Genomic DNA, 14,672 nt, shown 5'->3' with positions numbered 1-14,672 from the left:
CCTCTTTCTAGGAGATACTCTGTTTATTCGCAGATTCCTCACCGCCAGTCTTCTTTTATAACATCTAAAATGGGCCGAATTTAGTGTTCAGCAGCATACTGGCGCCAACAGTTGTTCACACTGTGTGTCTGAGGGTGCAGACAAGAAACATATGTCATCACGCAGGGGTGTGGTGCTTGCATGCAGCACCAGTCCATCTCTTCTGAGGTGGTATGGAGCAAGCGCAGAGGCCATATTGTGCCACCTAGTAAGACACACCGAAGCACTGCTATGGATAAATGTTTTCTGGATCTAAGATGCGGAATCTATAATTAGATAGAGCATCCACCAGAAAGAGCATCACTAAAGGTAAATAACTTGTTCATTTTGCTATCTAGGGGTCTTAGAGGCTTTGAATGAACAGCTTCATACTTGTTGGACCAACCTTTAGCCATGATGGAGAAATCAGACCACTGTCTGACCCACAAAACTGGATGGAAGCACAAAGTCACCAAGGGATTATTTTATGCCACATAAGCCTCTCATAACTCTAAACCAGCTGGTTGGCAAGCCAAAAAGTTGTTCGACAACTGCAACAGAAGCAGGAACATTGAACAGTGATAGGTTCTGGCCAGCCAGACTTGCCACTGAGCTTACCTGCACTTATTGCATTAGAGTTTTTGGCATCCTCCTCCTCCTGTCTCAGGTGAGGGGTAAAAAAAAAAGGTTTCAAAGCCCTTTATCTGGGTCTCTCATCCCATTGGGCCAGCTCGGGGTCCCATGTAAGCAAGGTCACACTGCAGAGTTGGCCAGCAGATCTACAGGCTTTGCTGTCAGTCTTGCTTCTAGCCTGTCGTGTAGTTCCTATAAACCTATATAGGATCTGCACGTTTAGACAACATAGACTGTGGGTCTGGTGTCCAGACTGATTCTAGACACGCCCACCGAGTATGTTCGGCTGTATACCAGCTAGCTCACAGTTCCACTAGAAACCCCTCTTAACAAGGGGAGAATAGTTATTGGCAACTATCGAACATGACATCTCTGTCCCATCAGGGATCGTGGAAACAGTGCGATACTTTTCGCTGAGTTACTCATGCCCACTTTGTCTCCGAGAGATCCCCAGACTAAACGGTGGGTACGTTTTTCAACCAGCGTCATTGTAGTGTAAAATAGTTGTGCTGAAACAACCATAAGACAGAAACCGATATAAATGATTATAAGCGCAAACAGAGTAAAAGGATGGTAGATTTCTACCATAGTGCTAAAACAATGAATACAGGCAAGTATGAAAATACATTACAGTAAATATGCATACTCCTACGATGCAACCCTAACTAGATATACCCAAGTGTACCTAGCATGTATGTAGGTGTAAAGCCAAGAATCCCTGTAGGATAAAGTCAACTCCATTACCCGAAGTGCGAGAATGTGGGACCCCATCTTGGTCTCGAGATGGACACCCCGCAAGGGATGTCAGACCACTGGGAGCTGGAGTGTCTGTGTGCAGGAACCTCAGTGTCTTGCGTCAGTGTGTCAGCATGGAAGTTCTTTTTCTCCTCTGCCTACCTAGGCAAGATATGGTGTTTGTATAACCAAAGTGGTACCCTCAGGGGTTCTACCTTGCTGTGTCATGTCGAACTTAGGATGACGGAGGGAATGACCCTTATACATAGTTATTATGCAGGAAATGGTAGTCCTGCCGAGTTTCCAAGAATCGTCATGCATAATTAATGAGGCTAGTTTTCAGGGAAAACCCCACATCCTGTAGGCAATACCGTAACTAGGTAAAAGGTCAGCCCCAAGAACCATTATGTAGTGTAATGGTAGGGGAGAATGTAGGTGAAAGGTTCGGTTGCTACCTGAGCCTATAGCAAGGTACCTATATGGAACATAACAAGGCAGTGGGAAATTGGCAGCACTCACCTCAACGTTTAGTAAAGCCCCGTTAGCAGCAATGTTCTAGCAGGTTTAGGTCCAAAATTGTTTATCCAGCTTGCAGGATCCCAGAATGCAATGCAGTGGTTACTGCCTTCATGCATGCGAGCTTCCCAGAGGCTGCTGTGGCAGGAAGCATTGTCCACTCCCTCCTGGCAGCTCTAGGAACCAAGACCAGCATAGAAGAATTGGGTTCTCCTAAGTGCGTACTATGATCACCCTCCATGTTGTAATTGTCATTTTTACATACGTGGATCTTCGGAAATAGCTACAGGTCAGGTGAACTGGTGTATGCAGAGCTTTTACTGTGCAAACATGATTCGATTATCGTAATAAACCAGCACAAAACTTTGTTCTGATTTGGAACCCTCCCTGTGAAATCCTTTTACAATAAGTGGAAGGGTTCCCTGTTCCGAGCATTGTCTGCTTACATGCAGGCGAGACGCTCTTCCACATATGGTTCTTTTGTCAAAGTTACAGTCGTCTGAGGAAACAGTGGATAGCCATATCTGTAGGCAGTTGGGCCTTCAGGGCAACCATAATGAAACAATTGTAACAAGATTCTCCATGATGTTTGAGGGGCTTTTTATGGCCTTGTCTACTTGTGGCTTTCTTTTTGCACATACTTGAAGTTTTGTGGTGTTGTTACTCATATATTTGCACTTTATATTTAATGCTTGCACTTTGCAGCAACTCCGACTGTTTAAATTGGTTGCCTAATTATTAATGTCATGTTTTAAAAAACTTGCTTAAAGTTTACGTTTTATGAGTCCATGCAGTTCCTGAAAAGCATATATACTACCACAAATGTTGAGGCCTTGTGAAATGATTGCTTCCAGTTTATTCCATCGCAGGAACTGGCCGTGTGCAATGTTTGAGATGCTGGAGCATTTCTGTGGAGACACATATTTGAGCAAAATTGCGGCTTTATGGCTCTCCAATGTCCTATAACATTGGTTATATGACAGTGGTTCCATTCTGATGGATTGGCGCTGGCATGCTTTCACTGCTGAACTTGATGCTACTATGCATCTTTTACATTTAAATGCTTTGTTTGTCCTATGCTTTTATGGTTCTTACTGAAATAAAATACTTTTGATGAGGATCGCAATAACTTGTGGCAAACGTTATGCACAGCATTTTTCGAAACATCCCAAACACATACAAAGAGACTTCTTTAAACCCCAAGCCTTGAGTGGGGGAACCAAACGTGAGGCCCCTCAAGTTTCGTTCCGCCACTCCAGGCTGGGGTGTACAGAAGTCCCCTGCTGGCACATGGAGGGGCCATCCTCCAGTCTTAATCTGGCGCTCTCAGGTCAGGGTACTGTGCTGAGGGTGGGGGGTTGGAGGGGGGTGCCGGAGCTTGTCCCCCACCACCTTCCCCCAGCTTTGGGCATGAGCAAACCACGATTAAGGATGCTACCAGCCAGGGCTTAGGCAATGGGTGGGGTGTGCTAAAGGAGAATTCTCCTTCAGACTCCAGGGTGGAGAGACCCATATAGTGTCTCCGCTTCAGGGCACACTCAATACAGATTTTCTCTTGGAATCTGGCCATGCAGACGTTTGCCAAAAGTAAAGATACAGGACAAAGAGAAAATCGCGGTAACATCCTACTGATATCTTACGGGATACTGTTTTTGTAACTTTGTGGTAAAGTAAGTCAGTGAAGGTGATGCATATTCCAAGTTGGAAAAATATTGTCAGTCAACAAAGATTTGTCACAACTGCATTGTCTTTCGTGATCTCTAATTCATGCAACCTATTACCCAGTGAAAGCTATTTCACACCAGTTGCTCATTTCGTGTGTAGGTTTTCGATGGCATGCTTACACTGTTTTTAAATCTTTCCTAGTACTGTTTGAGAACATTGTGTCAGAACCTTCCTCCCTCTGTAATACACGATGATTAATAAATATGTTAAGCGCCTTATCTATTGAGCAGCTATATTTTTTTCTTTTAGGTGAATAGTGCTGAAGAGATCACATTTGAGGCATTGAAGAAAGCAATTGGTGAGATAATTTAATTTCTTGCTTGTAAATATGTCTTGATTACTGCCAGCGATTCATGAAGCAGCGTTTTAAAAAGTTCACGTGGTTAGGAAATGTACCCTTCTTCAGGTCCTCTAAACTTTTAGAATATGAGCGTGCTGTTATAAATCCCTCTAGCGCACTGCTCTGTTGACTTTCCTAACTCCTTTAAGGACGCTGTTTCTACTCTTTTCCTACACTTGTTGATAATCTTTCTCTGGATCTCTAATCATCGATGCTGTTGTGCACTAGAAAAAAATATTTTCAGGGTGTTCCCTCATTAGTCTGACATTTCTCACAGTGGTCATGATTTTATATTTATTTAGTGCTGCTTTGGGCATCCCAGTTGTATATTTGAATTTTGAAATTTCACAATTTGTTGCTGGTACAAAACACGTGAAAGAAGTCAGGTTACAATAGTGAATGTTATTGTACAAAAGTGTGTAGTTTGCTAAAAAATAGTGCAAGGCGAGATTTACTCGATGCTTTATAAAGTTACACATTTTTATGTGTGCTTTAATGCCACCCGAAGTATTTATATACTCGTTGTCTGCACTGAACACAATCAACCATATAATTTTCCTCTTACTATTTCACAATAGAATGGAAATAGATGAAAGCATCCTCAATTAGTTTAAATCATATTTCACAACTGGATTTGTGTGAAGATTGGGAACTCTTTCTATTAACTGGTAACAGCTACTGAAGGCTCAATTCACGCTTTATTACTTTCTCACATTTATGTGGAGCCTTTAGAAAAGCTATTTCAAAAACTTGCAGTATCTTTCCAAAGATCCATTTATCCCACTCAGGTATATCTGAGAATATTAATTTCCAGACGTTTCGGAGTATATTCACTTGTTTTGCTCACAGGTCATTGTAGAGGGATAGATACTCTATATTCTAAACAAAAGTTCACAAGTGCTCTGACTTATAGGGGAGGGATGGTGTTGTGACGGGGTTAAAGTAGCTTCATTTTGAGCAGTTTAATTTGCAATGCAATGAATTTGACTTCAGGTTAGAGGAGGAGGTTGAGTTAGTGCTCTTAAGAAAGCCTGAAACCACGATTTCGGTCTTAGAGCTGTTGAAGTCTGATTTTGCACGTCCAGGTTTCCATTACATTTAGACATTAGTGATCCCATCTTTCTTCCTTGTTACTCGCAGATACATTTATGTTTCATAGACATAGTCGAAGAGGAGGTTGGAAGACCTCTGGAGGCCTGTAAGAAATTCTCCATAAATAATGAAGTGCTGGGGTGATGAGATTCAGTCTTTGAGGTCCCCTCAAATCACTGGGCATCGATGGGATGAAAAATCACCCAAGTCTTGCTTCTTGTGGCCGGTCTGAAGGGACTTGCACCATTTAAGTGACTGATTGCAGCCAATAGAACAAAATGGTATGGTCCATTGTATCAAAGGCAGTGGATAAGATGAGTGAACAGGGCTCACTGTGCAAGCACGTATGTGTAAGGTGTTACCCCTTACATTTATGAAAGTACATTCTGCTAAGTATTTGGAGTGGAAACTTCATTGGATGTGGTCTGGAATGTAAGTTGAGCAGGGAACTGAGAAGTGTATTTTTTTTCTTTATTTGTGAAACCCAAGGGAGACATTTGAAGGGGCAGTGGTTTTTTAGGCGTGCTTGATGTAGCATAGCTTCTGTAAAGAGTCAATGGACAAAAGTGAGTTTTAGTGAAGAAGTGATCTCCAATGAAGGCATTTGTTTGGGAACATTGTTAAGATTGGCCAGTGGCCATTTCAATAGGCTATTGAGGGATCGGTTAAGTCATTACAAGAAGCAAGTCAGTAGGCTTTTGATGCAGACTGAAGTGAGGTGGTAAGTCAGTTTATTATGAAATGTCTTTGAGCTAGGTTTTTAAATTTTTTTTTTAAATTAAAGCAGGAAGGTTTATTTTCAATGTTTGTCTGTAATATGGGGTGATTGAACAAATAGGAACCTGTATGATGGGGACATTATATGACTGGGGAGATTTTAAGATTCGATATATGTAGGCCATGTTGTGCTGCTGTATCTTGTAAGGGACCTTTGATTTGAGAGGTACCTTTTGAAAGGATTTCCATGTTCAGGCTGTCTCAGGGATTTATGAGTTCATTAGTGGCGAGACAGATGGATTTGGCATCAAGCCAGAAGTGAACATCGCTTGTGGCCCGGATGTGTCCACATGAGAATGTAGAAATGTACTTCAAGATGTTGTGTGTAGCGCCCGGGGATGGGGTTGCAAATGTTTTTTAGGGCTTTAAAAGTCTTGCTGCAAAACCTGGTAAGATATTCTTAAATAATCATATCAAAGTCAAAGGTCAGCTTTATTGGATTTCAATTAAAATTGTAAAAGCAAAAGACATTACAACTTGGTGTTATATACAATAAGTGAAAACAGTAAGAAAAGAATGTTACCATATATTAATTATAGCAATACATCAGATACATATATAAAAAAATAACACTCCTAGATAAATTCGTTAAAGCAAACATACAGTATAAAAATGCTCTCTTATGCACGCAATTACACACAATCAAAATGTTTTTCTCACTAAAATCACCGCCCACAAAAAAACCTGGTATAGAGCAGCATTTATCTGGAGAAGGTAATGTTTGTAAAAACAAATATGTAGGACATGACTTAAAATTAAAGGGTTTTAGTAGTGGAATAATATAACGTTTCCTCTGCTCCGTGTTTAACTTGCAATAAAATACCACACATGCATAGTACTCTGGTTTGCCACATGGTCACAGGGGCAGTTATCTAATGTTTTTGAATAATCGTTCCTTTCAGGAAAGCTGCTTAAACCATGAAAAATATCCATTCTGAAACACATAAGTACGAACCTATGTCTAGATTTCAATGTGTGCTTAGGATAAGGTTGCATATCAAATATGGTAAGTATGGATTGGTTTTTTAACACAGTAGGTTATACCAATTCTGTAGACAACCTAAGTTCTTCCAAGTGTCTCAAGCGCTTAGCTTTCAAATCTTTCCTGCTTAAATCTATCAAGGTATCAGGCTGCTCCAAATGTAGTGCTTATCTCATATAAGAAAGGAATTGCTTAATGTAGAGTAGCCATGGGCAGTGGAGTGTAAGACTTAGGTTAATACAATCTCTAATAATAGTTTGGTGAAAACCTGTAAATTACCAATTCTGTGTGGCAAACAAAAGAAGAAGAATTTTTAGCTACTCGAAAACTAATTTTCTACAGTTCGAAGTACCTTTCAGTTAGCATATCCCCACACATCTGCCCCATAAGTAGCGATGGATATACATTTTGCTTTATATATCTTTAACATTTCATAAGGTGTGTTTGTACCTAGCTTTCTTATGAAATTTAACAGGGCCATTACTGATTACCCAAACAAGAGATTCCTAGTCTTAATAGCTTGCGTCCATGTGACCTAATAAAATCATATACTCAAATAAGAAAAGGTCACTGTAGCACAAATCTTAACATTTTATTATGGCGATTTTTCGCAGTCCTATTTCCACATTTCATGATATATGTTTTGCTTTGTTTAACTAACAGACCCAGGTCGTGCATGTAAATAACAAAATTAAAGAGCAGTCTTAGTAAGCCTAAAGGTGTTTGTGTTGTAAGTACAGCATCGTCCGCATAGAGAAGGGCTGGAATGGGACAATGGGCAGTATGTGGTAGGTCTTATATTTGCTGGCCAGTTCACTCCCAAAACTATTAATGTATAAGGAGAACAAAAAAGAGGCCAGTACACAGCCCTGGTGTACCCTTCTGCATAGAGAGAAGGGCTGCGTGCACTCTTCTTTGATACCGTAGCAAACTCTAGCCCTGCTACCTTAGTATAGTTCTCTTAGGAAATAGATGACCGATGTATCTACCCCTAATTCTATCAAGATATTCCACAACTTGCTATGGTTTATGCAATCAAAAGCAGACGAAAGGTCCACAAAAGCTAGATAAATATTCTCCTTTTTAATCTTTATATATTTCCCCATTAGGCAGTTTAGATTAAGTCTAAATGCCAGAAACCGGTCCTAGGAAGCTTGTTTCTGGTCCAGGGAAGGCATGGCTTGGCAGTTCGGGCTGGACTGTTCCCATGAGGCACAGGGTCAGACTGATTTGCATATGGCCATGTCTGAACTGGGGTGGCAGAGTGGGCTAAAAAATGGTGATGGATCAAACCCAGATCTGTTGACTGGGTGTGAGTGTTTGATTGGTTCTGATGCTCCGTCCATCACCACCCCCTTTTGTACTGCTTTGTTCGCCATAAGTTGGCAGGGTATGCTCAGACGTGAGTCCCTTGCTCACTTTGCCACTGGATTCAAGCAAGCCTGGCTGAAGACGGCTTAAATGCCAGAAACCGGTCCTAGGAAGCTTGTTTCTGGTCCAGGGAAGGCATGGCTTGGCAGTTCGGGCTGGACTGTTCCCATGAGGCACAGGGTCAGACTGATTTGCATATGGCCATGTCTGAACTGGGGTGGCAGAGTGGGCTAAAAAATGGTGATGGATCAAACCCAGATCTGTTGACTGGGTGTGAGTGTTTGATTGGTTCTGATGCTCCGTCCATCACCACCCCCTTTTGTACTGCTTTGTTCGCCATAAGTTGGCAGGGTATGCTCAGACGTGAGTCCCTTGCTCACTTTGCCACTGGATTCAAGCAAGCCTGGCTGAAGACGGCTGAAATGCCAGAAACCGGTCCTAGGAAGCTTGTTTCTGGTCCAGGGAAGGCATGGCTTGGCAGTTCGGGCTGGACTGTTCCCATAAGGCACAGGGTCAGACTGATTTGCATATGGCCATGTCTGAACTGGGGTGGCAGAGTGGGCTAAAAAATGGTGATGGATCAAACCCAGATCTGTTGACTGGGTGTGAGTGTTTGATTGGTTCTGATGCTCCGTCCATCACCACCCCCTTTTGTCCTGCTTTGTTCGCCAAAAGTTGGCAGGGTATGCTCAGACTTGAGTCCCTTGCTCACTTTGCCACTGGATTCAAGCAAGCCTGGCTGAAGACGGCTGAAATGCCAGAAACCGGTCCTAGGAAGCTTGTTTCTGGTCCAGGGAAGGCATGGCTTGGCAGTTCGGGCTGGACTGTTCCCATGAGGCACAGGGTCAGACTGATTTGCATATGGCCATGTCTGAACTGGGGTGGCAGAGTGGGCTAAAAAATGGTGATGGATCAAACCCAGATCTGTTGACTGGGTGTGAGTGTTTGATTGGTTCTGATGCTCCGTCCATCACCACCCCCTTTTGTACTGCTTTGTTCGCCATAAGTTGGCAGGGTATGGTCAGACGTGAGTCCCTTGCTCACTTTGCCACTGGATTCAAGCAAGCCTGGCTGAAGACGGCTGAAATGCCAGAAACCGGTCCTAGGAAGCTTGTTTCTGGTCCAGGGAAGGCATGGCTTGGCAGTTCGGGCTGGACTGTTCCCATGAGGCACAGGGTCAGACTGATTTGCATATGGCCATGTCTGAACTGGGGTGGCAGAGTGGGCTAAAAAATGGTGATGGATCAAACCCAGATCTGTTGACTGGGTGTGAGTGTTTGATTGGTTCTGATGCTCCGTCCATCACCACCCCCTTTTGTACTGCTTTGTTCGCCATAAGTTGGCAGGGTATGCTCAGACGTGAGTCCCTTGCCCACTTTGCCACTGGATTCAAGCAAGCCTGGCTGAAGACGGCTGAAATGCCAGAAACCGGTCCTAGGAAGCTTGTTTCTGGTCCAGGGAAGGAATGGCTTGGCAGTTCGGGCTGGACTGTTCCCATGAGGCACAGGGTCAGACTGATTTGCATATGGCCATGTCTGAACTGGGGTGGCAGAGTGGGCTAAAAAATGGTGATGGATCAAACCCAGATCTGTTGACTGGGTGTGAGTGTTTGATTGGTTCTGATGCTCCGTCCATCACCACCCCCTTTTGTACTGCTTTGTTCGCCATAAGTTGGCAGGGTATGCTCAGACGTGAGTCCCTTGCTCACTTTGCCACTGGATTCAAGCAAGCCTGGCTGAAGACGGCTGAAATGCCAGAAACCGGTCCTAGGAAGCTTGTTTCTGGTCCAGGGAAGGCATGGCTTGGCAGTTCGGGCTGGACTGTTCCCATGAGGCACAGGGTCAGACTGATTTGCATATGGCCATGTCTGAACTGGGGTGGCAGAGTGGGCTAAAAAATGGTGATGGATCAAACCCAGATCTGTTGACTGGGTGTGAGTGTTTGATTGGTTCTGATGCTCCGTCCATCACCACCCCCTTTTGTACTAGATTAAGTCCCTATTCTATTGTTCCTAATTCGGGGGTTTGATTCCGCCCAGTCCTAAAGCTTATTCAAGATAATCCGACTGACTATCTTGCCTGCCTAGTCAAGTAAAGAAATTGACCGGTAATACGCAGGATTAATACGATCTCCTTTTTTAGGTCTTGCTTAGCCAGCGCATGCGCTGCTCTGCGAGACATTTAGTGTGTGGCTCCAGAAAATGCTACCACACGCTTTTGCTTGTGGCAGCCTAGAGCTTGCGGTTACCCGTGCGGGCGCGCGCTTTTGAGCAGAGGCACCATCTGGCTTTCCTCGTCATGCTCATTAAGCACATTGCTCGCAGCGCGCGATCGTGATCACTTTCACTTTCGCGGTAATGGCGCTGACGCGTCACTGCATGGAAATCGCCTGTGCCGTGACATAGAATGTGTTTTTCCTGCATGCTTGTGTACTGAAGGCTTGACAGAACCATGTCATCCCTGGCGTTCCCTTAGGTGTGGTAGGTGAGAGGCCGAAATTTCAGGTGAAAACCTCCTTGTTATTAATTTTATTTCTGTATTGGATTCGGTTTTACGCCAAGACGCTAAACTGGTTCTCCAGCCCCCAAGTCGGCAGCTCAGTTTGTTACGCCACGCCACATTGCTAGCATGTTTTATTCATAGGTTTGCTGTATGGGCTTTATTTGTTCCCAGCTTCTCCTTGTTTTAGACAGCGCATGCATCCTACATTTCGTTCCTGCTCGTATTTTATTGCACCTTCCCTCCTGCCCCCTCTTACCCCTGTTGTTGCAATGACGTGTGTGTGCTGCGTGTGCTTCATAATTACGGGCTGCTGCAGTTTCACAGCAAATCTACAACTAGGAAGGAACATTTCTTTGCTGCCCGTATTTTATTTTATCTTGCTTCCCGTCCCCTCCTTCCCCGGTTGTTGCAACAACACCTCCTCACCATACAGGAGCTTTTTCCAGCTAGTACTGCTGCCATGACTTCTGTTGCACTACATGATTTTAACATGGCAGCTCCCAGTCTACCAACACGTACGTGGGTGAGCGCCCAATGCCTCTATACAATCTATTCCAATATGGCAGCAGCGGTTTTCCAAGCCAGATTGTTGTAGCGCTCACCATGCATTTTCCCTTTGCTCCCCTCCCTCAAACACAGGCTCTTGTCACTACCCAAATTTGAGATAAGTGCCCTAATTTTCATGCTTGAAATGTCTTTCTTAGCAGTTCTACAGCAATTTATCTCTGTGGCTGCAGCTACCAACCTACTGCAGGAAAACCTAGGGCTAGAATTGACAAGGTGAGCGTTTATTACCTGATTTCTGCAGGTAAACTCATGTCAGGTCCGTTGGTGTCTTGCAATAGAGTTTGTATTGGGAACTATTACTCCATTTAAAGTGAAAGCACTGATAAAATAAACTCAAACTCCCTTCAATGTGCAGCACCAGCGTGAGACACTCTTTAAGTCTTCCAAAATGGGCTTGAGTTTTACCTGTCTGTGCGAATGTGCCTCAGCAAAGTTGTGGGAGGGTGTGGTGTGCCCTTCGCGGTCACACAAGTTGAGAGTGGGAGCAGAGTTGTGGCAGAGACCTCACCCCTTGGATCTCATTGCTGAAGAAAACTGCATGACAGGGCTGGTTAAGTGTTCATCCAACTTCGGCAATTGCAGCCTCCTGGGTGTCAGGAGGGGGGGGACTCCTTTGTCTACAGCTGAGTGCCAGAACAGGTTTCTCAGGCTACAGTGGAGATGCTGGATGGCACGCTGGTACTTAAGAAGCTATTGTCGCTTCATGCAAATTGCCCAATGACCCACGCTGGGAGACCCGTCGCAGCTCGGTGCCGGTCACACTCCCAATACCAAATTGACTTCTTCAGGGGGTTCCATGCACCAGGAACATGGATAGCTACTCCTGGACAATATCTCCTCCTGCAGGATCAGGCACTCTGCCAACCTCTCCAAGCAGCCAGGCTGGCTTGTTGGTGCTAGGCAGAACCACAGCTACGGCAGTAAGTTGTGCAGGCAATGTTGCTTCACATGTGTGAGATTGGTTGCTGTGAAAACACCAGTCCTATATGACAGCATGCCTTTGAGTACTCTGTTGAAGATTCCTTCCCTTGGCAAAGAAGAACTTAGTAGTGGAACCAAGGGGAACAGTTTGATCCCATCTTTATACTCATTTTACAGATAGCGAATCCTCAGTCTAATGTCCTGGTGACAGTTTGAGCTGGTTCCCTTTCAAATGCCATTTTCTTGCTCCATTCTAGGCCCAGCATGTGCACAAGATGATGGCTCTCATAGCATGTAGCGATGATTCTGTCTCAAAGCAGGTGGATCCTAAAATATGGGTACAATGAATTTTGAAGACACATCACCCTTCCTGCAGTAGCAACAAGGAAAGACAAAATGGCAGGCCCTGTCCAGAAACTTCCTCATGCTTAACATGACTTGCTGACTCTCACCCTCTCTACCAACATCCACCACATGACAGTGCTCAGGAAGGTTTGTAGGCTTGTTTGGAAAAGCAGATGACGGACAGTGGATCATCCGGACCAGCCTCGACATCCTTCTGAGCCCCCATTGAATTTCGCCGCCCGACCCTAGGGTTGTGGGCTGAATGTCTGTGTAAGAAACTTACGGCGGGGGGACGGAGGGGCGTGTCTCATTGATCTTGCTTGTTATATAATGCTGGTCGATTATGTAACGATTTACTGATTCCTGCAATAAAAATATATTGAAAAAAAAAAAAATGACAGTGCTCAGGAAGGACTAATCAGCAAAGAACGTTTCCATGGAAATTATATGGGTAGACCGGTCTTTATCTGCCCTTCATCACCAGGAATACAGGAAATACACATCCAACTTCTTTTGGTGCCATGTTAAACCAATGGCTATCCAAAATGGATCCCACTGATTACAGCTATCAGACTCTCACCAGAAGACAGTGTCTTACTACCATCCACACCACACATACACGTGCTCAACATGCACACGGGATGTCATTGCAATGGTCTGGGTGTTACATCAAACAGAACTTTACTTGAGTGAGACCATTAGGCTTCACTCCTCATAAAACTGAAAAAAGGTCTGTTCAGTACTATCAATCCAGAGGAAATACCAGTGAGCTGCCATCCCCTTCTTAATGTCAACAACTCAAGACATGGATAGTAGCTCCATGTCAATAAAGAGAGAATGCTTGGTGCACTCATCCAGGTCACAATGACTCTTTGGTTGCTGCTCCTCCTCATCTTTGCTGCCCACACCTCGCATTGCAACCCCAGTGCTTTCACTCTATTGCTTACCCTCCTTTCTTTGCTGTGGCTCAATATGTAATCCTCACATGAGGGGCTCTCTTATTCTCGGTGCCTGTAAGAGGGACTGTTTCCTCATTTTGTCGTTTACTGTGGCATCGTCTTGCAACCGGATGGTCCTCTTCTCATGTTTGCAGACACGCAATTCTCAGGAAGGACCTAATTTTCCCCAATTTTCTTCCTTAGGTCCTGCATTGTCCTTTTCCTGCAAGCTAACACCCACTTCTTGTTGGTATCCAGGCACCCCGCAGGTCAAATATTGTGGTAGGCAGACAAGATTTTGGTCTAAGTCACAGACCACTGAAACAAACCCATTTTTAATACCAGCCGAATGGCTGATGTGGACTATGATGGGGGCCAGGCAGGGAGCCCTTGCAGTGGAAGATGCAAGCCTGATTTACTTTTATCAGAAGCTATGCTTTAGAAGTGCTGCTTCTGACTTTAAATGAGCAATTTGTCCTGATCCGGCAGTAATGTTTGATCAGATTCAATGTTGCTGCTTTTATCATTTGCTTAATACTTTCTATTTTAGAGCAGCGCTTCATGCCAAGTCTTCTAAGTGAAACGCCCTAACTGGATCAGCATCAACTATCTTTCTTTTATGCACACTGTGTAAGTAGCATAACCTACTGGAGCCGTATAATCACACCCGGCTGGTGTACCCAATTTGATTATATTGTTTATTATGTCAACACACTGGCTTACTTTTATTGCAGGGTAATTTTTAAACTGTAGCCTGGTTATTAGAAGGTGTGCAGACAGTTTCTACGGGTATTTGATAAGGTGCGATATAAGCATTTTCTGGAAATACATTTTGCACTTCTACATGCCACTGGACCTTTTATTATCTGAGATACGGAAATGGCTTAGCCCTACGCAGGGAGTAATGATTTACTGAGGTGGAAAACACTCTTGATACAAGAAGGGTCTAGAGCAGGAGCGAAAAACACATCTAGTGTTACTTTAGGTTGTTTGGGGGTTTTGTAAAGCTCTATAAATAATAAAATGGTAGTCACAGGGTGCGATTTGGGTAATAGTAAGAGAAGATACCAATTATACATTGGCCCGAACTTGGAATGCAAACTCAGCTACGTGATATCCACGAATCTTTTCAAACAAGAATTTAACTGAGCTCAACAGAGAACAGGGCTCACGACTGAATGCATTCAGAGACTCAGTGGGGTCTAATTCCG

At 44.0% G+C, this 14,672-nt stretch overlaps 1 protein-coding gene across 3 annotated transcripts in view; it reads left to right on the top strand.

Moving 5' to 3' along the window:
- Window positions 1–14,672, top strand: part of EFR3A (EFR3 homolog A) — a 1,080,015-nt gene that overhangs the window by 978,548 nt on the left and 86,795 nt on the right. For all 3 annotated transcript variants that reach the window (XM_085604916.1, XM_085604915.1, XM_085604914.1), the window contains one exon: window positions 3,877–3,925. In XM_085604916.1, the coding sequence (XP_085461042.1) occupies window positions 3,877–3,925 (49 nt within the window). The remainder of the gene's footprint in view (window positions 1–3,876; window positions 3,926–14,672) is intronic.

The sequence above is a fragment of the Triturus cristatus genome, chromosome 5_1 (genome assembly GCF_964204655.1).
Source record: "Triturus cristatus chromosome 5_1, aTriCri1.1, whole genome shotgun sequence".
Taxonomy (NCBI): domain Eukaryota; kingdom Metazoa; phylum Chordata; class Amphibia; order Caudata; family Salamandridae; genus Triturus; species Triturus cristatus.
This window is presented reverse-complemented; position numbering and strand designations above follow the sequence as displayed.